Source organism: Mustela lutreola, chromosome 6, assembly GCF_030435805.1.
Source record: "Mustela lutreola isolate mMusLut2 chromosome 6, mMusLut2.pri, whole genome shotgun sequence".
Taxonomy (NCBI): Eukaryota; Metazoa; Chordata; class Mammalia; order Carnivora; family Mustelidae; genus Mustela; species Mustela lutreola.
The window spans coordinates 16,593,859-16,617,440 of NC_081295.1; the positions used below are offsets into that span (position 1 = coordinate 16,593,859).

A 23,582-nucleotide genomic window follows, 5' to 3' on the forward strand; every position below is an offset into this window, starting at 1 on the left:
TTAGACTTTCAAATCAGAGAATGTGTCCTTACTATAAACTTTGAGCCAAGTGTATTTTCTGTTTTCAAGAAAGAATTCTGCAAGACTCGTCTATGTAGAATGTAAGATAATTACTCTTAAGTTCCCTATAAGTAGATCATTTTCTTCTGCTGAAATCTAACCTGTGGGACATGTTCCCAGCACTCTCTGCTCCTGCTACCACAGGAGAATTTGAATGACCATAACTACGGCCATTTTATGTTTTTAATTACTTAAATATCAGAAGTTGGCTTTTGTTTGCAATGCCACAAAAAGGTAAATAAGCAGAGAAATTATTTCTTTCGATTCAAAGAAAGAAATGGAACAAAGAAGGAAGACACCATAGATAAATCATAATTATGTTTATTTAGCAAAATAAACTTAAAGTTTTCTATTAAAAAATGTAAGAATCATATCCAAATTTTAGCTTCCCCATCTTCTTTGGTATTGAAATCAACGTTTGGGATACAAAATATTTTACTTTGAAGTTGAGCCACTGGGTCTTACAACAGTTTTCCCTATAAGGAAAAGAGAAAATTAAGTTACCCGGAATTGTCTTATTTACTGAACAACCAGTGGATGCATTATGTGTGTGCAGAGACCAACATCGCAAAGGAAATATTCATCACGGATATGTGTTTTTCTACTGAAAACACATTTTAAATTTTTAACGATTGTCTGCCATGATTTTATTGTTTTGTCTGAATAGGAATCTGATAATGGAGATCCTGCTCTCATTTAATTAATGAACTACTCTCCAAGGAAGTTCACACCCCCACACCAGGACTTAATATTTATTTTTCAACAAAACTACCCGATTAAAAATCTTTTTTTTCTGAACTTATCAGAATTGTGTGTTTCAGTCTTTTCCATAAAATAGTATCTGGAGGTTGCTAATAACATTAAATTAATATTAATAAAACCCAATCTATCTAAATCTTTTTCTTAAAACCAGATTTCTTGTTTCTCCTAAGGGTAGTATCACAGGGATTGCTGAATTAGCCAACGCAAATACTTCCAGAAACGCCATGGGACAACCAAGCTGCTCTTACTCCTCTGATAAACCTTCGTCTTTCCAATTCTGATTTCTCCATATCCCTTCCTTTTTGTGTGAAAGTACGTTCCCCCTTAATTTGTTAAAAGGAATCTGAGATAAAAACTCCAATAACAAACTGCGGCAAGTTTTGTTTTTTGCATAGACTCTTGGGACCACAAAACGACCAAACAATGGCTGGCTTTAGTGCTAACACTGGGACTGGGAACAAGAAGAGTACAGCCACAGTAAAATACAGCTGTCTATTAGGAGGACTGCGTAAAGACATCTTTGGCCATGCAGGCTCTGGGCCCTCTGGAAGTAAGTCAGTTGCATTGCCAGCATGACAAAGAAAATAGCAATGTTCAGGATCAGGAAGAGCCTGGTATAGGACGACGACAGCGACGGGGCCCTGCTGCGCGTCGTCGTCATCATCCGGGCCTGTCCAAAGCGGCCGTTCAAGGAGCCACCGCTTTTGTGTTTCTCATACGTCACATCTGCAAAGTCCAAAAGGTCTTTCATCTCTTCATCCTCGTCGATGGGCAGTTCTTTCTGTGCCAAAATCTGAGCTTTCTGGCGGATCTTCTTCTCGTTGACTTCGATCTGTGCAAAAATATCGGGGACGGCGTCCACGAATTGATAGCGTTTGCCTCCCCTCCGGTTCTTCTTGGACTTGCTCTGCTGCTGCTGCGGCTGCTGCTGCTGCTGCGAGATGGCAAAAATCCGGTCGATGGCCTCCTCCGTCTGCCTCTTGTCGGAGAACCTCAGCAGGCGCTCGGCGGTCTTCCGGAAGCCGGCCGTGTTGCGCACGCGGGACAGGATCTGCTTCTCCAGCAGCTGGAAGACCGGCTTGAAGCGCTGCAGGCTCCGCTCCACCAGCGCGGCGTGGTCCCGCAGCTCGGGCGGCGGCGCGCTCCGCACCGCGCAGCTCCGGTCGAACAGGATCTCCCGCCGGTCGGCGATGACCTGCGCGAAGGCCGACTGGCCGGTGCTCTGGCCGGTCCAGAGGTAGGCGGCGTAGGCGTGCCGGCGGGTGGCGACGAACACGTCCAGCTGCTGCGCGTCCCCGTGGAGGCTGAAGCTCTGCACGTCCAGCGACGGCCCGATGAACAGGTAAGCCGTCCGCGTGACGGGGCGCCGCAGGCGCACCGTGACGTTCACGTAGTTGGTCCCGTTGTAGGGGTAGCCGCGAGGGTACGTCACCGAAGCGAAGGTCGCCTTCTCGCTGGAGCCGGTGTCGTCCATCCAGTACATCTTGTAGAGCCCGTCCCGCTGCCGGAGGAAAGCCCCGTGGACCCCGTCCACCGCCGTCTCCTCGAAAGGAACGTCCACGTTGTGGAAGAAGCTCGCTGCCGTCTCCAGCGGGCTCCGCTCTCCCAGGTGGATCTGGTCCACCAGGAGCAGCAGCTGCGGGTGCAGGAGGATCAGGTTCCTCTGCACGCTCTTGAGATCCAGCTGGGGGCTGTAGGCGCCCACTCCCTCCCCTCGGATGAAAACCACCCCGCTCTTCTCCACCGCGGCCACCACCCTCCCCTGGCAGCTGGCTGCCGGGTCGTGCTTGTATTTGGACCATTTCGAGGAGCAGTCTTCCGTGACCTGCCCCTCCCAGGGAGAGAAGCAGCTCTTGGCCGCAGCGGGCGAAAACATCAACACGTTGTTGAAGAAGGTGTACTTTGGCCCATAGAGAGCCTCCGTGATGAAAGGCACGCCATTGGGGGCAAACGTGAATGAGTTTTGATCGGGATGCTCGTGCCCTGCGTTAAAGTTTCGCCATCCTTTGATCCAGTCTTTGTACTTGTTTCTGTGGACGATGTCATATATGGCACGGCCCCCGAGTTTTCCCGACTTGAAGGAAAGAAAAGACCTATTGATTTCTGCAGGGAGTGCACTCCCGTAGGTCACAACACCCCAGTCTTCAAAATAATGCAACGTGGGGGTGCCAAAATCCGGGGGAGGCACAGATTTCAAGCTGGCGTCATACCTGAAGGGATGAATTGTTCAAAATTAGATGGTTTTTCTGCTGGAAGTTAAAATAAGCCATCAGAACTGGGGTGCCAGGGGCGCCTGAGTGGCTCAGTGGGTTAAAGCCTCTGCCTTCGGCTCAGGTCATGATCCCAGGGTCCTGGGATCGAGCCCCACGTCGGGCTCTCTGCTCTTTGGGGAGCCTGCTTCTTCCTCTCTCTCTCTCTCTGCCTGCCTCTCTGCCTACTTGTGATTTCTTTAAAAAAAAAAAAAAAAAAAAAAAAAAGAACTGGGGTGCCATTTTGTAGTGTGGCTGGAGGACACAGCACAGATGCTACCCAGAGTGTTAGCAGTGTCCTCTGGAGGAGGGACATTTCTGGAAACACCTATGGATGAGCTTGCGCAGGGGAACACCTTTAGTGTTAGTGAAGGGAGACAAGTCTATCTTCATAGTTGTGAACCTGTGAACCTGCTCGTGGCTACCGGGACCTTCTTCACTGAATGATTTCAGAGCTGCCCTCCAAACAGCGGGGGCTCACAGAATCACACTTCCAAATTTCTAGCCCAGGGACTCCTATCCTGGAGAACCCAGTGTTAGGATCAAGACTCTAACAAGCCACAGTTGTAAGGAAGTACTTACTGTTCTGTGACAACCGGTACTACTGAAAGTTTGTTAGACTAATTTTCACCCTCTAAAAAAATAAATGTTAGCAGAGTTGAACTTTACGTATTAGATAAAATTTACTGCCTATACCGCATCTAAGAAGGTAAGTAGATGAAATTCAAGAAACTATTCATACTGGGAGATTTATAATTGTGGTTACCCCTGCTTACCAAAAGCCATGGGTTCTGTTTGAATCTGTAGATGAGATCATGGATTTTGGACCCAAAAAATGGCCTCTCGTTTTTATTTATGATAAATATTTATTATCATATTAATATAAGAATTAACAATAAACTTCCACAGTGATTAAGAACACAGTATTGTGAGTCAGAGAGGGCCCCTGAAGGAATCATAAACATGATGATTGAGATGAACATTTCTGATGGGTGTAGATGATTTCCTGCTCAAGGGAAGAAAGGCAGGCCTATACCATTAGCTCTTAGATACTTTTCTCTAAAATGAATTGATCACCTATGTTTAACCTTACTGGTGTTTGATTTTGGCTGTTTCGTCTGCTGTTCTAGAGTCTCAGGCCATCAGAGATCGTATCTTTACTTAGGTCTAGTTAATAACGTTGGTTTAATTATTGTGATTTAACAATTCCAGACACAAGATGAATTAATTGGCCATACCTCTCTGATTTGGTCAGTCTGCATATTCCTATAAATGGCAGATTTTGAACCAAGTTAGACTTAGCATTAATCTGATTCCTATAGTCAGCTTATAGAACTATCCTGGTTGTTTATTTAGGATAAGTGAAATTACTACTAAATAATTACTTCATACCCCTAAAAGGAGTCAGAAATGGTTGCATATTAATATATTTGCTCCACCTGTGACAATAGTTTTAAAAAATGTTGGTTAAATTGTAACTGGTTGTAACTCTATTAATATTTTTTTCTTCTTAATTGTTTAAACTAAAAAAGAATAATGAAGAGAAGCCAATCAAAACAGAAGCATACTTTGGAATTGAATACACATTTCAATAGCTTGAAAAGAAATCAAGAATTAATGATTAACCAGTTCCCTGTAATTTTTATTTTAATTTATTGGATGCCAACAATATACTTGGCAGTACTTTAAAAAGGAGATCCTGGCTTCTCTTTCTAGGCTTAAAGGATTAAGGCAGGAAAAATTACATGGTTCTTTTATTATCAAAGTGAAACTGTCAAATACTGTCAAACACTTTTAAACGGTTTTGGAAATTTAGTAACAACTTTGCTATTAGAAGATTATAATGCTCCATTTATTAAAACAAAACATTTTCCTACCTTTATTTCTCTCTTTGCTGTGATTGCCAGGGTAACCTAGTCTACATTTTGTGCTTTTTCTCTTTATAGGATTTCAAAAATGACGTAAATTGAAACATGACCATCTATGAAATAGTGGAAGCCCAGGACATCTCTAACACAAGAAAACCAAAAAATGCCAAGAGTAATGAGATCCTACACGTAAGGATATGTTTCCAGCAGAGCCTCCAAAGCTGCAACGGGAGCCGAAGCTGAGCTGGCGGCATATGGAGTAGGGGTTACAAAGTGCTTTATGTAGTTTTTCTTTTTTAAATGCAGGAATCTAGCACACGTTCGCCCTGGGTATAATTTATTTTTAAAGGCCGCCCAACATGTCCTACCAGAGAAATTCCGTGTGAAGAGTACACCAGCGCTGCCCTTTGGATGGTGTCCCTGGACCTTCGGTCACACGGTTCCTCCTGATCTGGTCAGCAAGCCAGTTGCCACTGCCGTTCCGCATGACAAATTTATCCAGGAACACTAATTGGCTTTCTGGACCATAAAACCAGTTGTAATTGGAGTCTGCAATAGCCACAGTTCTTTGAAACCCTGGGGAGAAAAGTTCGACAGAATGAAGATAGATTTAAAACTGCACACTCCACGGAAGACCTAAACAATGATTTCCAATCCTGGTTGCAAATTGGAATTGATTGTGTACCTTGAATTTAAAAAACCCAAAAGCATGACATCCACGTTAAGGAGACCCAGTTAATGAGACCCAAACCAGTTAATGAGACCTCTGACCTGACCTCTTTCACAAATCTTGTGTGCAAGTTTGTATTTGCTACGTGGCTACTTATCACTGGGAAGGGAAGTGCCACAATTCTTAATGCTTCTGTATGCCGCCCACCTTCCTCATTTTCCAGTGTCCATGCTATGCGACATCATATCTGCAGAGACACAGAGGTTCTCCTCTGGAGCACAGTGAGTTCCTGAACCTGGACTGAGCTCTAGCTGTCTTACCCACTATCCCATATTCTACACCAAGATGATGACACAAGGTGCTTCAATGTGGCATCCAATAAAGTAGAAGTTATAAGGCTTAAGGGAGACACTGCATTTCTACAGGAAGAAACTTTTTCTTAAATATTTTATTTATTTGACGGAGAGAGCAAGAGACAGAGCAGAAGCAGGGGCGAACAGGGGAGGGAGAAGCAGGCTCCATGCTGGGCAGGGAACTCCACGTGGGGCTCAATCCCAGGACCCTGGGATCATGACCAGAGCCAAAGGCAGACACTTAACTGACTGAGCCACCCAGGTGCCCCCATATAGGAAGAAAACTTCCTAATTCCCACAGAAGATCCTGCTAATATATACTGCCTCAAGTTAAAGAAAGAAAATGCAAAGATCATATGGGAATAGGTCATCAAAACAAAAGCAGGTAAGACTGGATATACTCCAGTTTTTCGTGAAAAAGAATAGGAGACAGCTCTGAGCCAGACAGGAATAATCATTACTAGAATAGCCATTGAGGAAAAGAAAAAAAGGGGGGAGAGAGAGAGAGAGAGAAAGGTTGTTAAGAATAGACTGACTTTTGGGTGCCTGGGTGGCTCAATGGGTTGGGCCGCTGCCTTCGGCTCAGGTCATGATCTCAGGGTCCTGGGATCGAGTCCCACATCGGGCTCTCTGCTCAGTGGGGAGCCTGCTTCCCTCTCTCTCTTTCTCTCTGCCTGCCTCTCTGCCTACTTGTGATCTTTCTCTGTCAAATAAATAAAATTAAAAAAAAAAAAAAGAATAGACTGACTTTTAACACACAATCCCTTCTAAAATGATACCATGACCATATTTACATAATTTACAGCTAATGTTTTTCCTCTGTCAGTTTAGTAAATGCTATTCCAAGTAAATCTTATGATAAAATGTGATTTCCTGAATCTTCTACTAATCTGTGAATTCCCTGAAAGCAGATATATTTTATTTCTCTTTGAATCCCCTCTCTGGAACAGTGCCTGACACACAGATGTTCGGTAATGTTTTGTTGGATTAATTGACAGAAATACACGAATCCCCCTCGCGGAGGTGTTCCCCTATCCTTTCCAGTTCCGAATGCAGCCACAGACACAGCTCACAGCCCTGATGTGGCTGGCTGTTAGATCTCAGATCAAATAACAAAGCACTGAGACCTCTCCAAGGTCCCTGGCCTCAAGGCCTTTATCAAGATAAGCTACAAAACAGGCCTCTCCTGCATATCTAAGAATAAGCAATAAAACAATGGGGTTCTGAAAGTTAATTCTCAACTAAACTTTAAGAAGCTTATGATTCTTTTGCTCTGCAGTATTTTTTGGATACCTAATCAAATAATGGAGATTCTATTCAGCCACGTGTACACAACCAGAGCAGAAAGATTTAAAGACTGGATTCTTTAGTGTAGGGCTAGAATCACCATCTAATAATTACATTTCACTGGTTGGGGGGTGGTGGGGAAGATTCCCCATCCTTTTTTTTTCTTTTCCCTTTTCAAATTTTTATTTAAATTCTAGTTAGTTCACCTATAGTGCAATACTGATTTCAGGAAGAGAATTCAGTGGTGCATCACTTACAGACAATACCCAGTGGTCATCACAGCAAGTACCTCCTTGATACTCATCCCCTATCCAGCCCAGCCCCCACCTACTTCCCTCCACCAACCCTGTTTGTTCTCTGTCTTTGAGTCTTTTATGGCTTGTTTCCCTCTCTTTTTTCTCCCTTCCCCACTACCCATATGTTCACCTGTTTTGTTTCTTAAATTCCACATATGAATGAAATATATATTTGTCTTTCTCTAACTGACTGATTTCACTCAGCATAATATGCTCTAGCTCCATCCATGTCATTGCAAATGGCAAGAGTTCATTCTTTTTGATACATGCCACATCTTCTTTATTCATTCATCAGTCAATGGCCATTTGGCCTCCTTCCATAGTGTGGCTATTGTGGAAATTGCTGCTATCAACGTCGGGATGCACACACCCCCTAGAATCAGCACTTTTGTGTCCTTTGGGTAAATACCTAGTAGTGCAGTTGCTGGGTGGTAGGGTAGATTTATTTTTAACTTTTTGAGGAACTTTCATACTGGCTTCTGGAGTGGCTGTACGAGTTTGCATTCCCACCAACAGTGTGAGAGGGTTCCCTTTTCTCCATATTCTTGCCAACACCTATTGTTTCTTGTGTTGTTAATCTTAGCCATTCTGACAGGTCTGAGGTGATATCTCAGGCTTTTGTTTTTCCCCCGATGACAACTGATGTTTTCGTGCTCGCTTCAGCAGCACATATACTAAAATTGGGACAACTGATGTTTTCATGTGTCCTTTAGCCATCTGGATGTCTCCTTTGGAAAAATGCCTATTTACTTCTTCTCCACCATTTCTCAACTGGATTATTTGGTTTTGGGGTGTTAAAAAAATTCCCATCTGATGAAAATCTACCTCCTAAACTTTTTCTAACATCTTAGTCCTGTTTAGAAACAAGGAGAGTTTTAAGACTGTCCTAGAAATCCAAGTGTTCTTAAACCATATACATCTTTTTTTAGAGCTAGTTCTCTTAGAAGACTGAGCTACAAGACAACAAGGAATTAGAAGTTTTGTAGCAACTCATTTTTTGATTTTTTATATTTTATATTATGCATTTCACTAAACTATTTAAAGAAAATACTGAAGCTCCAACAAATATGTAGGCACAGTCTTTCATTGTGAATATCTATGTAGCTTGGAAATAAAAACTAAAACCTAAAAAACAAGAGGATCAATTTGGGATTGCATGTAAAGGAAAATGAACATGTAACCATAAATGCTTACATCTTGTTAAGATTCAAGAAAAGGAAATGTTATTTTTGCAGATGAATCAGAAAAATACAAAGTTACTGTTTTGGGAACTATTTCAAATATGCAAAAAATAAACACAATGATATTTTGGAAATTTAAAAAAAAGATTCATGAAAAGGAATTAGTATATGTACCCAAGTTTTACATCTACAAAAATAAAAGTACTGTGGGGGCTACAAATTATATTTGATCCATTACGCTCCGAGCTTTACAGTACATAAATCACAAATCCTCACAGTAACTTCCCAAATGTTCTGGTTAGATACAACTATTGCATTGTTTGATTTTTTTTTTATAAAAAAAATCCCTTTCATCTCGACATGACTCGAACCCCACATTTCTTTTCCTGGTCTGACTCATTTTCATAATTGGGAAGAACTATCATAGTTAATTGCTCTCCCAATTCTGATTCCTCACGATACCTGGAAGGATGGTTCTGTACATAAATGCGAAGTGTTGTTTAAGCCACGGGTGGCCAAAGTGGTTGATGTCAAAGTGCCTCTGAACAAGAAACATATACTGGAAGAGTGATCTAGTGGTGTAGCTGCCGTAGGCAACGCCTTCGTAGAGGGAACCATCTGTCACCTCTCGGAGCAAGACCAGAGACTTCTCCATGATGGTCAGAACTTGTTTGGTCCATAAGTAGGCTTCTTGAAGATACCCTGCAGAATGAAAACACATGGAAACACTGACTCTAGCTATAAGGAAGCATAAACAAAATTATGAGCAAAAAAATGCTCTGAGTTATCTGACTTCAGTACAAAGAGCATTTTGTAAAACTCGGACTTATCAACAATATAAATAACATTCTGCTAATTCAGGCTTGTGTCCGGTCCATGATTTAAGTTAAAAAGTTCTTGAATACAAGTCATTTATTAAATGAAGATAAACCCTGAAATGAGCTTCAGTTTCCAATCTTTAATCAATTTGAAACCCCATCACATCTAAGATTACAAACTGCCTGTAACTTTGTGTCTACAAGAAGAGCTCTGTGTATTAAGACTTTTATTCAATTTTTCTAAAAACTACTACTTGAAAATATTTTGGAAGCTTATCACCTCATAAAACTTGCACCATTAGTTCAGAGGATTTTTAATAAGCTGCAAATACTATAAAGGCTAAGCAGATAGCCTTCGATCTGTTCTGTCATTAGAGGAAGATCTCTCATCCTTTATGTGCCACAGGATTTCACAGGATTTCAAAAGGCAGCATAGTGGGTCAGAGACACCACTGGAGTGGTGTCTTTTACTCTGATGGTAAAAAATATCAACTGGGAGTCCTGAGTCTACCAAAAACGAGCTAAAATTTTGTTCAAGAGCTTTAACCCATCACATTTTTCTACTTCTGCAACTGAAAATTAAAGGCCTTAAAATTTTAATGAAATACTTTTGACTCAAAAATGCTAGCTTCCTATAAATTCTTGTGACTAGCATTAGGTAACAATCACAATTCACATTTCTAAAACATTTGCAATTTACACAGCACTGAACACAATCTTACTTAATCCTTTTACCAATTCAATTAGGCATTATTGCTCCAAAATTACAGAAAGCTTGACTTGTTCAAGACCTCTGACACATGACTAAAAATGAACAGAACTTTGATCTGAACCTAGGTCTTTAGATTTCAGCTTTGTTTTGTTTGTTTTTTTGTTTAAAAACATACAACCAGTGAGGGTGAAAGTAAGCTCATCGCCTCCCGGTGTGGATAGAATCTCATTGCTTTGCTCGCACAGATGTGTGTGATCACCAGTGCTGAACACTACCACGGCCCACCACGTGTGTGCTGGGTGTGAGGGCTTCCAGGGCCCCTGGGACCACCAGATCCCAGCCTAAATCCCAGGTGCCAGGCTCTAGACCTGGCTCCCATCTCCTGAGGGAAGCACTGTTTGGGCTCCACCTGGAGAGGTGACTGAATCGTACCCCAACTCCTCCTGTCCAGCTGTACACCTGCCAGGCCAGTCTTCTGGAGAGTTTTTAGTTTCCATTCTATAATCATTAGGGTTTAGAGTTCTAATCATTTTCCTCTTTTTCTTCTCTGTATCCTCCATATCTAACCAGACTCCACAACGTGATACCTAAAATCAGGCCTGCTGGGGCGCCTGGGTGGCTCAGTGGGTTAAGCCTCTGCCTTCAGCTCAGATCATGATCTCAGGGTCCTGGGATCGAGCTCCGCATCAGGCTCTCCACTCAGCAGGGAGCCTGCTCCCCGCTCTCTCTCTGCCTGCCTCTCTGCCTACTTGTGATCTCTGTCAAATAAATAAATAAAATCTTAAAAAAAAACATCAGGCCTGCTACTTATCACCCTGATATCATATGACCTGGCTTTTCCTTCTTTCCCCCCTACCCCCCCAAAGACAACCCTGTTCGGGAGAGATGAGGCAACGTCTACCTTTGTAAACTTTGAATCTGTCAGTATGAGACACTGATACTCTTACTGCATTTCAGTTTTAGTTAACATACAGTGCAACCTCGGTTTCAGGAGTTGATGTTGTTACTGATGCTTTGCCCTGGGCTCGCCCACCATCTATACCCCTTGCTGAATGAATGTTCAGAAATGAATGTTCTTCATTTCTTCACTTATCCAGACTTACCTCTATTTCAAAGTTCTGTGAACCTTCTCAAACTCACATAAAAAACACGGCTCTCCTCAATTCAAACTGAATACCCTCAATCAGGAATTAACCAGAGTTTCATGACAGCTCTTCTTTCGTTCTCTGGTAATGCTGTTCGTGTAAATGTTTCACAACTGGCTTCCTTCCCACTGATTTGCAAACGGCTCATGTGTGATCCTGTGGTCCCTGATCCTTGAGCCTGAGAGAGAGTTAGCAGAGCAGAGAGAACATTCTGATTCTCCCCCTTCTGAGATTTTGTGGGAGTCCTGTGGGAATTACTGGTACACTAAGCTCTGCCAGCATCTGTGAGGCCAGTCTGGAGAAGGTGGGATTGTCCAAACAGCCTGTGAGGAAACTCCTCATGGTGGTGTGTTTGCCAACAGAGCCAGGAAGGCGAGCCTGGTTATTAACTGAGATGGGCCTGGCTGGGGATTTCACTTCTTCTTCTGTCCACTCGTCTTATGAATGTGTACACTGCCTGCGTGAGAGTTCTAGAAACACTGTCTTGCTGAGCACATCGTAACCTTCGTCAGGAAATAAACATACTCGCAAACTCCTCTGAGAGGAGGACTACACCTTTTGACCCCAACCTGAACTGGTATTTTTTTTTTTACTTTTTTTTTTTTTTTAAAGATTTTATTTATTTATTTGACAGACAGAGAGATCACAAGCAGGCAGAGAGGCACAGAGAGAGGAGGAAGCAGGCTCCCGGCTGAGCAGAGCTCGATCCCAAGATCCTGGGATCATGACCTGAGCTGAAGGCAGAGGCTTAACCCACTGAGCCACCCAGGCGCCCCCTGAATTGGTATTTTTGATGTCTGCATAGTATCTCGAGCAATCTTATCTACCACAAAGAATGAAGAAATAAGCTCTTATCTTGCTACTAAAGAACTCAACATTTATATAAAGAAACAAGACTACGAGGCTGACACCCAAGGCCCTGGCTGAGAGCCAGCTCGTCCTGGGTTCTTTCCACCATTTCATGAGGGTGTCTTTTCACAGGCCTTGGGATTTATTTATCAATAAATAAATACTTTGATATTTGTTTATTGATTTGATATTTTGTGTTTTGATCTTTTATTTTTTATTTCGCATTTTGATCTTTTAAATCCTGTTTATTCTTGTGAGAATAGGGGGCAAAGGGAGCCAAGATGAAACTTGGCTCTCTTAAAATATGGCTTAAATCACTATAAATTGAATCTCTATTCTAAGAGAGGCAACAAAATATAGATGGGGAGGGCACTCTGAGTTTCGACAAAACTGGGTCCAAATCTGATACCTTATATGGTTGATGTGACAAATAAAATAGGGACAAGGAATAACACGTGCCACATGCTCAGTTAATATTAGTTTCTTTTCCTGTAAGACTAATTAAAAGTGATGGCTGGCTGATGATTTACAGGCCTGTACCCCTGGGATAAATAATACATTATATGTTAATAAAAATAGTTTTTTAGGGACGCCTGGGTGGCTCAGTTGGTTGAGATGCTGCCTTCGGCTTGGGTCATGATCCCAGCATCCTGGGATGGAATCCCGAGTTGGGTTCTTTGCTCGGTGGGGTGCCTACTTCTCCCTCTGCCTCTGCCTGCTACTCTGTCTGCCTGTGCTTGCTCTCTCTCTCTGACAAACAAATAAATAAAATCTTAAAAAAAAATAAAAATAATTTTTTAAAAAGTGATGGCTGGTTGATAAGACAAGAGAGAATGCTAGACTTGAGGAAATCTGATGCTGGATAATCTACAAAATGCATACTAATTCTTGTGGGGAAGTTGAGTTCTGTCAGATTTTCCAGCCCCAAGTATAGGTTTAATATCCCAATAATTCACTGTGATCTTAGGGCTGCTTTTCTTAAATACAGTCAAATTTAATCATGCGCAGACTTTTAAAGTGTTGTAATTAAATCAGAATTACAAGAACAGAGACAATGTAGTATCAGCAATTATGTAATACATTAAAGCAAAATAGTTACATGATCCACAAAAGTCACTTACAAATTTGACCTAAATGACCCCGATTGGTTATTTTAGGTCCTTAGAGAAAAAAAAAAAAATAGTGTTGTAATGACAGACATCTGTGTGCAAAGAAGATTCATTTCAAATAATAAACTTCTCGTTAAGCTTTTAAAAACTCCATTTACCCAGGATGGCTATGTTCACTGTCACATTGATTGGGGCAATCAAAAGCCTGACTTAAAAAACCTGCAGGCTGATATAATTAGCAGAAATGAGGAAGAGATGTCTCTCAATTGTCTAAGAGATGCCCTGGTATTAATTCAACTCATGAGCTCCGTTAGGGTCCAAATATGAACACGTACTAGGGCTGGTATAAAAACGCTCTGCGCACAAGGCACCTAGGACCAGCGCTTAGGCATTCCCTCGGTTGTGTCCACACGCACCTTGATTCATCAGGACCAGGCTTCCCGTGAGCAAGGCCATGCAGTTGGTGGGCTGATGATTGTGCAGGTACTGAAATCCCCATCCTCTCCTGTAGGACGTTTCATACATATATCCCGAGACGTTGGCAATCACTTCAAGAAACTTCTCCTGTTGTGACTTGCTCAAGTAGTTGTACAAGAAGTCGTAAGCAGTGGCAAAACCAACCAGGGAGTGAGCAAGTGGGACTTCATCCCAAGGAGCATCTTTGACCAGCCTGCAGAGGGGAAATCAACCACGTGAATGAGCACAACACTTTCAGAGCATTTGTCACACTTTTCGAGTGTCTGTTTCTCAGGAGGAAAGGGCACAATCGAAGATACAATCCGAAGGGTTGAGGGCCTCAGAATTAGCTGCCTTCCACATTAGACACAAGCATAAAGCTTGTCCCATGGAAAAATTACATAGCGAATGCTTTTTTGGGGTTTCTGGCAACATCAAGAGATGCTGAGAATTTTTCCTTTTGATTTTTTACTCTTGATGAGAGGTAGACTATGTTCAAATAGATCTAAAGCACAAAATGTATGCTTAAGTGGCAGGGCAAAATTCTCGGGAATATCCATCCAACTAGTACTCACCCTCCTCTTTTTACACATAGTTACAGGGTCTCAGTTCTGTTCTTACGGCTACTTTGGCAAACCAGTGGAACGCAAATATCCCATCTTATTTCCCACAGGCTGGTCAAGGTGCAGGTATCCTGGCCTCAAGTTTATGACCTCTCAATCTGGACAGACCCACTTGGTCAAGGCCATGATGAGGAGGGTGGCTAAAAATCTGGTGTGAGTGAAATGAGCTGATTCTAATTCTGATTTCTACATCTTGTTCTTTCTCATAAGATGAACTACATTGCCTTTAAGGTCCTTTGAGTATCTCTCAGAGAAGTGTAAAAGCTGACCTGTGAAGGAGGACACCATTTTTCTAGGAAGCCAAGTTTCTGCTTGGCTGGCAACATTATTCTGTAAGTAGTTTTACAGTGTGTGGCCTGCATTATATAGGAAGCTTAGATGGGATTTTTCACAACCACAATTCAATGGAACTATCTAGAAAGCCCTCGCCATGTGCTCAAGACATATTTGAGTAATCTTGAGGACAGGAACACCCATGAAGAGTGTGCTGTATAGATGGGAGGCATAAGAAAACTCAACTAGGGATTAACTGAAAGCTTGCCTCTTGACCTCTGGGCAATCTCATGAAGGTTCAGCCTCTTTCTCAATGCTTTAAAATGCATAAGCTAGAATATGAAGTGATATAAGGAAATCTGTTACTTTGACATGTAGCTATCTTTACAAATTTTTTAAAAAGATTTTTATTTATTTATTTAAAGATTTTTAAAAATTTATTTGACAGACAGAGATCTCAAGTAGGTGGAGAGGCGGACAGAGAGTGAGAGGAGGAAGCAGGCTCACCACTGAGCAGAGAGCCCGACGCAGGGCTCGATCCCAGGACCCCGGGACCACGACCAGAGCAGAAGGCAGAGGACTTAACCCACTGAGCCACCCAGGCGCCCCTTAATACAGATTTTTTTAAAAAAATTGTTATCTCTGTCCTTTATTATAGTACCAAAAAACAAGATTTAATAGCAGAGCTAGTACACTATAATTTATGTTGTGATGAACATAAATAATAGTATCTGTGATAAGTATGATGCGATATGCAAATATCTGTACCTACCTATGACAAAGTTACACGTTCTCCCAGTATCCCTCTAGGGGTCACCTATGTTCATGATTTGGAAGAAATGCTAAATTTCATGAAACTAGCATTTCAATAAGAAATGCTAAAGTTCATGCAAATTAGGATGCTGTGTTTTCTCCCATACAAACCCCACAGATCCCAGGACAGAATACTTAAAAATGCTCTGAGAGACCACCTCCTCTAGACTATATTCCTCTTTTAGGAGTTTTGTATGGAAAATGTGATTTTAGTGATGCCTTCTGTGGTCACCCTGCAGAATTTCAACATTACTCTCCAACTGACAGTGCCTCATTTCCCTTTCTCACTTTTTTGTCCTCTTCAGTGTTTGTGTGTGTATATGTATATGCAGCCTCTACTAGATTTTAAGTTCTACAAGTGCAGGGTCTTATTTTTTCCTCTATTTTATTCACTATTGGATCCCTAAATCCTACAACAGTGTCTGACACATAGTAGATGCTCAGTAAACATTCTTGGAAACCAAAAAAAAAAAAAAAAAGAAAAAGAAGGAACAGGCCTATAAAACTAGGCTACACTATTAACAGTGACTATATGATCATCACAGAATCAGGAATTTGGAGGAATCTCTTAATACTTAATAATAATTCCCGTGTTTGGTTAGCAGTGGTGATATGGCGTGGTGCTCAAATAACTAAGGTTGATGAGTTTTTTTTTAAACTGTTTGGTCACAAATAAAGCCACCTTGCCAGTTAGCTTGCTAGTGTGGACTGGCTGGAAAGAGACTATGGAGAGGGTGGACTCATTCCCCACTTCTAGGGAAAAAAACAACTTCTCCGGCAAGCTCACTGTCAGGAAGTTAGAACACAGTCTTCAGTGACTCCCGGTGGTTGGTGAGCCAAGAAGAGAATCTGAGTCACTTGCTTCCCAGCCTGTGTCTTCGTGCCATGTCACGATGCATCTATAAATGACAGCTATAAAGTCCACCTAACAACGGCAGAGCTGACATCAAGGAACAGCTACCATCTGCCCAACTCTGACCCATCTGATTACCCCATGAACTTATTGTTTTCTTTTTTAACCAGTGAACTTATTTTTATAGATCAAAGAACATATTATCATTCTCATCTTGCAGGAAGTATTACTATGCAATTTCTGTGAAAATCTCCAAACTCCCCCATATACTTGTTTATTCCAGGCAGTTTCCAATCCAATAAAATGTTCATATACCAAATTTTTAAAAAAGCTTATATCATCAGGCTCATAGCTCTATTATAAAACCAGAACTGTAATAGTTACAGTTCTAAAAGGTTATCTAACTCCTTTACCAATACAAGCTGACCTAGCTGTCAGCTTCTGCAGTGATGGGAAAGAGCATATTTTAAGGTCATGGAAACCAAAGGAAATTTGCTTCTATCTCATAGATGGCAGCAAAGAAACTATCTGATTCAATGTGATCATGACTACTGGTTAATAAATCTACTGGGAAAGCTGGCTGAGTGGGCTATTTTAAAAAAGGGGGGGATACAGATAATAATTTATGAATTTTATTTCAGCTTAAAATACCTATATGTATACACATTCACCAAGCTTTTGAAGGTGAGCTACAAGCCTTTCTTTAAAAATAGGTCTACAGATCAGTTCATTGTTCTTTCCTGCAAAGGACACACAAAACCCTCCTCACAATTTTAAGCCTTAGTTTCTCTGTAAGATAAGAATTAAAGATATTTGTGAGGGGCGCCTGGGTGGCTCACTGGGTTAAAGCCTCTGCTTTCGGCTCAGGTCATAATCCCGGGGTCCTGGGATTGAGCCCCGCATCGGGCTCTCTGCTCAGCGGGGAGCCTGCTTCCCCTTCTCTCTCTGCCTGCCTCTCTGCCTACTTGTGATCTCTGTCTGTCGAATAAGATTATTTATTTATTTATTTATTTGACAGAGAGAGATCACAAGTAGGCAGAGAGGCAGGCAGAGAGAGAGAGAGGAGGAAGCAGGCTCCCTGCCAAGCAGAGAGCCTGATGCGGGGCTCGATCTCAGGACCCCGGGATCATGACCTGAAACGAAGGCAGAGGCTTTAACCCACTGAGCCACCCAGGCGCCCCGAATAAATAAATAAATCTTAAAAAAAAAAAAAAAGAATTAAAGATATTTGTGAAGGAATGTAAAATCCTTCCAGATTTTTGTTTTTTTTCTAAACTTTTACAAACGCTACTAAAATATGATAGCAATCTTTTACAGTATGTTATTCCAAAGCATTTAAGTTAGTTTTAGAAACATATATTCTTTTTCTTTTTGAACTCACACTCATTCTATTTACATATTACTAAAATTGTATAATTACGAGTATTAATAAACTAGGCATAAACTTGTTTGAGAACAAATACAACTGGTACTTGCAAAGCACATTATCCTACTGGCAGGAACAGAGATGAGTGGACATAGCAGCCAACCGGCCTTGACACTGAGCATTCTGGGAGGGTTGCTGTTAGATTACATGAGCAAGGGAGGTGAATTTCACCAGCAAGTCAGTTAAGAGGAAGGTTAGGAAAATTTTTACTGGAGTCCTCTTTTTATAACTTATACCTTCTCTTCCTAAGAGCCATTCTTAAAGAAAGGTCCATGGACCCCCAGCATCTCTGAAGGAATCCTCAAATAAAAATTACTTTCCTAATATAAAGATGTTATATGTTGATATTCCCATTGATGATGCCAAAGCACTAACAGGTTAAAAATGCTGGCACCTTGGGGCGCCTGGGTGGCTCGGTGGGTTAAAGCCTCTGCCTTTGGCTCAGGTCATGATCCCAGGGTTCTGAGATTGGATTGAGCCCTGCATCAGGCTCTCTGCTCAGCAGGGAGCCTGCTTCCCCCTCTCTCCCTGCCTGCCTCTCTGCCTGCTTGTGATCTCTGTCTGTCAAATAAATAAATAAAATATTAAAAAAATAAAATATGCTGGCACCTTTAGCAAGAATCCAGGCAGGGGCACCAAACTCTAACCAACCTTGTGTGATTCTACATGCAGTCATGCACTCTAAGTTTAAAAAAAAAAAAAAAAAGAGCCAGTTTCATTTAAGGATATCCTTGGAAAAGTGGTAAAATGAGAATTTTACAAAATCTCAATCCTTTGGGTAGATCTCTCTTCCATATTCTGTGTGATGAAATGGGAAGTATTATTTAAAAAATGCAGTGGATGTCAAAGTGCAGGAACTGTCACGATGAAAAGAAATTGTGCATCGGGAGCTGAGCTCGCTCCTTTTTTCATGAAACATCATTTTTATGTGTGAGAATGAGGAACTGACAAATTCTAGTTACTTAGACTTAGGTATGTAAGCAGAAGTTTCCTTGAAAATGTACAAGAAAGCCTGTGAGTTTAAAGAAAACTGAAAGCCTTTGCTGCCTATGACAAAATTTGAGCTTTTTCAAGAGAAAATAAAAATTTTAGAAAACTTGTATCTGCTGCCATGTTCTTAAGAGTTTACCAATACTTACAAATTTTTCTGATGAGGTCAGTGATAACAAATGTGATTTATTTTTATGTTGTATTACTAAACATGTCAACACTTAGAAGACTAGAATAACTCAGCAAACAAACATCCAAAATAAAAAAGCATGATATTACCAAACCATACATAAAAAAATCCACTGTAGGGGCGCCTGGGTGGCTCAGTGGGTTAAAGCCTCTGCCTTCGGCTCAGGTCATGATCCCAGGCTCCTGGGATCGAGCCCCACATCAGGCTTTCTGCTCGGCAGGGAGCCTGCTTCCTCCTCTCTCTCTGCCTGCCTCCCTGCCTACTTGTGATCTCTGTCTGTCAAATGAAAATAAAATCTTTAAAAAAAAATCCACTGTAAGTGCAAAATATACCAATGGATTTTTCTACCAATGAAAAGATAACATGGTTTCAGATTCCACACTGAAACTAACTTTTCTGACCCAGAGTCCATTTAAAATTAACTTTCATGAAACCACCACTTGTCAAGTCCTAGTACAGTAACAAAGAGCATCCAAGGGCACCTGGGTGGTTCAGTCAGTTGGGTGTCTGCCTTTGGCTCAGGTCAGGTCATGATCTCGGGTTCCTGGGATCGAGCCCCAGGTCTGGCTCCCTCCCTGCTCAGTGGACAGTCTGCTTCTCCCTCTGCCCCTCCCCTCCACTCATGCTCTCTCTCTCAAATAAATACATAAAATCTTAAAAAGAGAATATCCATAATTATCTGAAAAGATTCTTCAAATAGTCCATCCTTTACAATCACGTTGTTTGTAAAAAAATACAGCTATGAAGCAGCTGTATTTTCTTCATATAAGTCAACCAAAACACCACACTGCCACAGGCTGGATACAGCAGACATGTAAAATGTAAAACAATGACCTCCTTCACACTAAGTACTTTGTTTTAAAAAATACAGTTATTTCTTCCTAAAAATGTTATTTAATGTTACTATGAAATGGACTTTTCACCCTAAAGGAAAAAAAAAAGAAAGAAATGGACTTTCCCAATGAGTGCATACTTATTTTAAATATTTCTGGCTTTAATTTTTAATACGGTGAATATTGATATTTAGATATTGGTCCAGACCAAAGCCCTCTGACATCTTCATTCATTTTTAGGAATGTAAAAGAATTCTGAGTCCAGAAAGTTCAAAAACTGTTCCTAGAATGGTTTCAAAGATGAGTTAAGCAAATTTATGTGACACAGAATGATGTGAACAGGAAAATGAATAATGAATTGTCCAAGTTCAAGGGCATGGTGTTGGTAGGGAAGGGCACAGAGCTGATCAAGATGGCTGCTTCCATGACTCCTGCTGACTGTCAAAGGAAGAAAAGAGGCATAAAAATCCTTCCAAAATGTAATAGCTTCATTGATTCAAATTTTTATACCAGTTTTATATGAACAGACTGCCTCCCTTATGATAAATGCCTTTTGAACTATCCATTAGGTATGGAGTACAATAGGCAAGCTCAGTCTCTATTACTTAAAGGTGGACAGCTTACTTGATTAAGAAAGCTAATAAAAAGAAGTCAAATAAAAAACAAAACAAAACAAAAAAGAAGTCAAATAATAATGTTGGCCTCTATTTTTACTTGTAGAGATTGAAGAATGATCAAATAAGTATATTTAAATTTTTTTCATATAGTTTTAATAGACAATAATTTAGAAACTAACCATCTGTGAAAAGATTAACATTTAGGATTACAAAGTTCACAGAACTCCTTATATAATCTTGTTTAACTTTTTATACATTTATTTCATTTACACAAGTACTGTAAAAGTAAATACGTGGAGTAATATAAGTTTGGTATTTAAAACCTAAGAGGGGTCAAGAAACACTGATATTTATTTAAATGAATCAGTAGTATACAAAAAATAAACACGAGAAACAATGGGGAAACTCGTAACACCCTTTAAAATATTATTATGGTTATTAGTTTAGTTATCTAGCACATTTTACAGCTTAACAGTTTTACATCAGGCTTTTCCATATGTGACTATATTGTAAAGATCATTATGTGATCCATGGTATAGGCAAAGTTATCTACTTTTATGCTTAAATGAAGTTCTATTGTTTGTTTAACCTTTATAAAAAAGCGGAACTCAAAACAATCCTTTTTCTCATTTTGAGACAACATAGTTTTATAAGCCCATAACGTATTACCTAAGTGAATTCATAAAGTAGAAGATTCATGTTAAAAAATCTGGTTTAGGGCGCCTGGGTGGCTCAGTGGATTAAGCCTCTGCCTTTAGCTCAGGTCATGATCTCTGGACCACGGATGGAGCCCTGCATTGGGCGCTCTGCTTGGCAGGGAGCCTGCTTCCCCCAGCCCCTGCCTGCCTCTCTGCCTACTTGTGACCTCTCTCTCTCTCTGTCAAATAAATAAATAAAATCTTAAAAAAAAAAACAAAACTGGTTTAATCTGAAGTGCTAGATTATGACTTAAGTTATGACACCAATGAAGTAATTGCAAAGAAGCCAACCTCACTATACTGGACTTCAGTCCACATCATAGAACAAGTAAGGGAGCCGAGTTGGCTGCCTGAGCAGCTCATTGTGTCATGGCTGGGAAATCAAACAGAGGAGCCTGGGATCAGTTGTTCTGGTCCCAGCCTAATGTGAAGAAGCCCCAGAGCTACTAAAGACTATCTGTCCTTTTTTTTCTTTTCTTTCTCTCTTTTTTTTAAAGGATTTGTCCTTCATTTAAAATCTCACTTCTTTTTCCCCCCACCTTTTAAAAAACGTATTCAAAATGGATCATAGACTTTAATGTAAAATGCAAAACTATGAAACTTTTAGAAGACAACATACAAGAAAATCTATGCAATTTTGAATTCGGCAATGAGTTATTTCTTTCTGTTTTTTTGTTTGTATGTTTTCATATTCCCCCTTTTTCAGCTGTAATGAGTTGTAATATATAAATAAAATTTGTGTGTATCTGAGGTGTAAAAAAATCTGATTTATTTTTTACAGTAGATATTTACATCAATATAAATGTTAAGAGAAAAATGAAAGAAGGCTAGAGCAGTAGCAACCGCCTTTTGTCAGCTTCACTGCAACTATGTCTACGTATATATGCCACACCTCTGCTTATGAGGTGCACTTGGTCACACCACCCAAATATGCCAAAATAAGGTCACATCTATCTTAAAATGTAAATTAGTCTATTCATTCTAAAAGTGTCCGGAAGACAGTAATCTGATAGAAAGTCATTCCATTTTCCACCAAATGTCTTCGTGTGTTTGCAAACAACAACTTCTATGAGTTAGGAGAGCCCTATATGACCACTGTTTCTAAAAACATGACTAATGGGGGTTATGATTCATCTTTTTTCCCTCTTTAAGTTAAACGTGAAAACTAACCATGAATGTTAAATGTCAGTAATACAGTAAATTTTCTAAGTTATTCCCGTAAACCTTAGCCAAAGGAAGTGGATTTCTAAGCTGTGGGGCCTCACCTGTGAAGCACACTGGGGCCTTCACAGTGATTTGCCAAGAAGAGCCGAGGGAGCCTGGAATTTAGAGAGACTGGATGTGGCGACCTCTGAGTGGGTGGCCAGGTATCCAAGGGGTAGATTCAGCTGAATTCTGGCCTGGCTTGGTGTCCATATTCTAAGTGTTTGATCAGTGGCTAAGCGTGGGATTAGCATCATCGAGCAAAATTCCCTATTTATAGCTAGGAGGAAAGAGAGAAATCGTACTTCATATTAAGTAAGCACATAGTATGTGCCAAGCCCTTTATATACTTTATTTCATCTGATCTTCAAATCTCATATTAGGTTATTACATGCCCATTTTACAAATTGTAAAACTGGCATTTAGATAGGAAAATTCCATGTTTAAGATCAGAAAGTTAAGTTAAATGGTGAGGCCAAGAATGGAACCCAAGGCTATCTGAATCTAGAATTGTTTTTTATTTCTTCCTGGTGAGGGAAAGCACAGTGCTTTCAAAGATAGTCACCACGTTTACAACAGGAACCCAGCTAGAAGAAAGTGCTAGAGTTAGCAGACGTACCAAGAGCCAGGCAGAAATACAGTCCAGGGTTCCAAGCTCTGCCATGTCCATGATACCAAGGGAGATACAAGGCAAGAAATGTGAGAAAAGAGGGAGATATTAGAAGAGATACCATGACTCCATGTTCATATGGTTGCTCAAGACCCACTCAAAGAACATGAGATACCAATCACATGGAATGCCCAGAACAACTGTTCCTCTCCCCACAGATGTCTGCTCAACCTGGGGCTCCTAATGTACTACTCCAAGTATAGCTGGTACAAGGGCTAGTGGGCCTGACACTGGACACTCAGAGCCATCAGTTCCTTAAGCTGGACAGGGCTATAATAAACATAAATGGACAATGACCTTTTTCCCCCAACATCTACTTTATTCCCTACTTGAAAAGTAGTGCTAGAAGGATAACAGTATGAAAGACTGGAAATTGACTGTATTAAGATATCAGGGCACTTGACTGGCACAGTTGGTTGAGCATCTGACTCTTGGTTTTGGCTCAGGTCGTGATCTCAGGGTCATAAGATCGAGCCCCATGTCAGGCTCTGCACTCAGAGTCTGCTTAAGACCTTTCACTCCCCCCCCCCCCATTTCCCAACCTCTGCCTTGTTCTCTCTCCAAAATAAATCTTTAAA

The 23,582-nt window shown here is 40.9% G+C and overlaps 1 protein-coding gene across 7 annotated transcripts in view; it reads right to left on the minus strand.

The window, feature by feature from the left end:
- Positions 1–365: 365 nt before the first annotated feature.
- The window catches only part of DSE (dermatan sulfate epimerase), an 85,947-nt gene continuing 62,730 nt past the window's right edge, over positions 366–23,582 (minus strand). For 6 of the 7 annotated variants that reach the window (XM_059176792.1, XM_059176794.1, XM_059176793.1 and 3 more), the window contains 4 exons: positions 13,776–14,029; positions 9,189–9,428; positions 5,308–5,515; positions 366–3,032 (listed from right to left, as the gene is read on the minus strand). In XM_059176792.1, coding sequence (XP_059032775.1) covers positions 1,262–3,032; positions 5,308–5,515; positions 9,189–9,428; positions 13,776–14,029 — 2,473 coding nt within the window. In that variant the 3' untranslated portion in view covers positions 366–1,261. Of the gene's footprint in view, positions 3,033–5,307; positions 5,516–9,188; positions 9,429–13,775; positions 14,030–23,582 lie in introns of those variants that run through there. The other variant, XM_059176798.1, reaches the window with a different exon arrangement.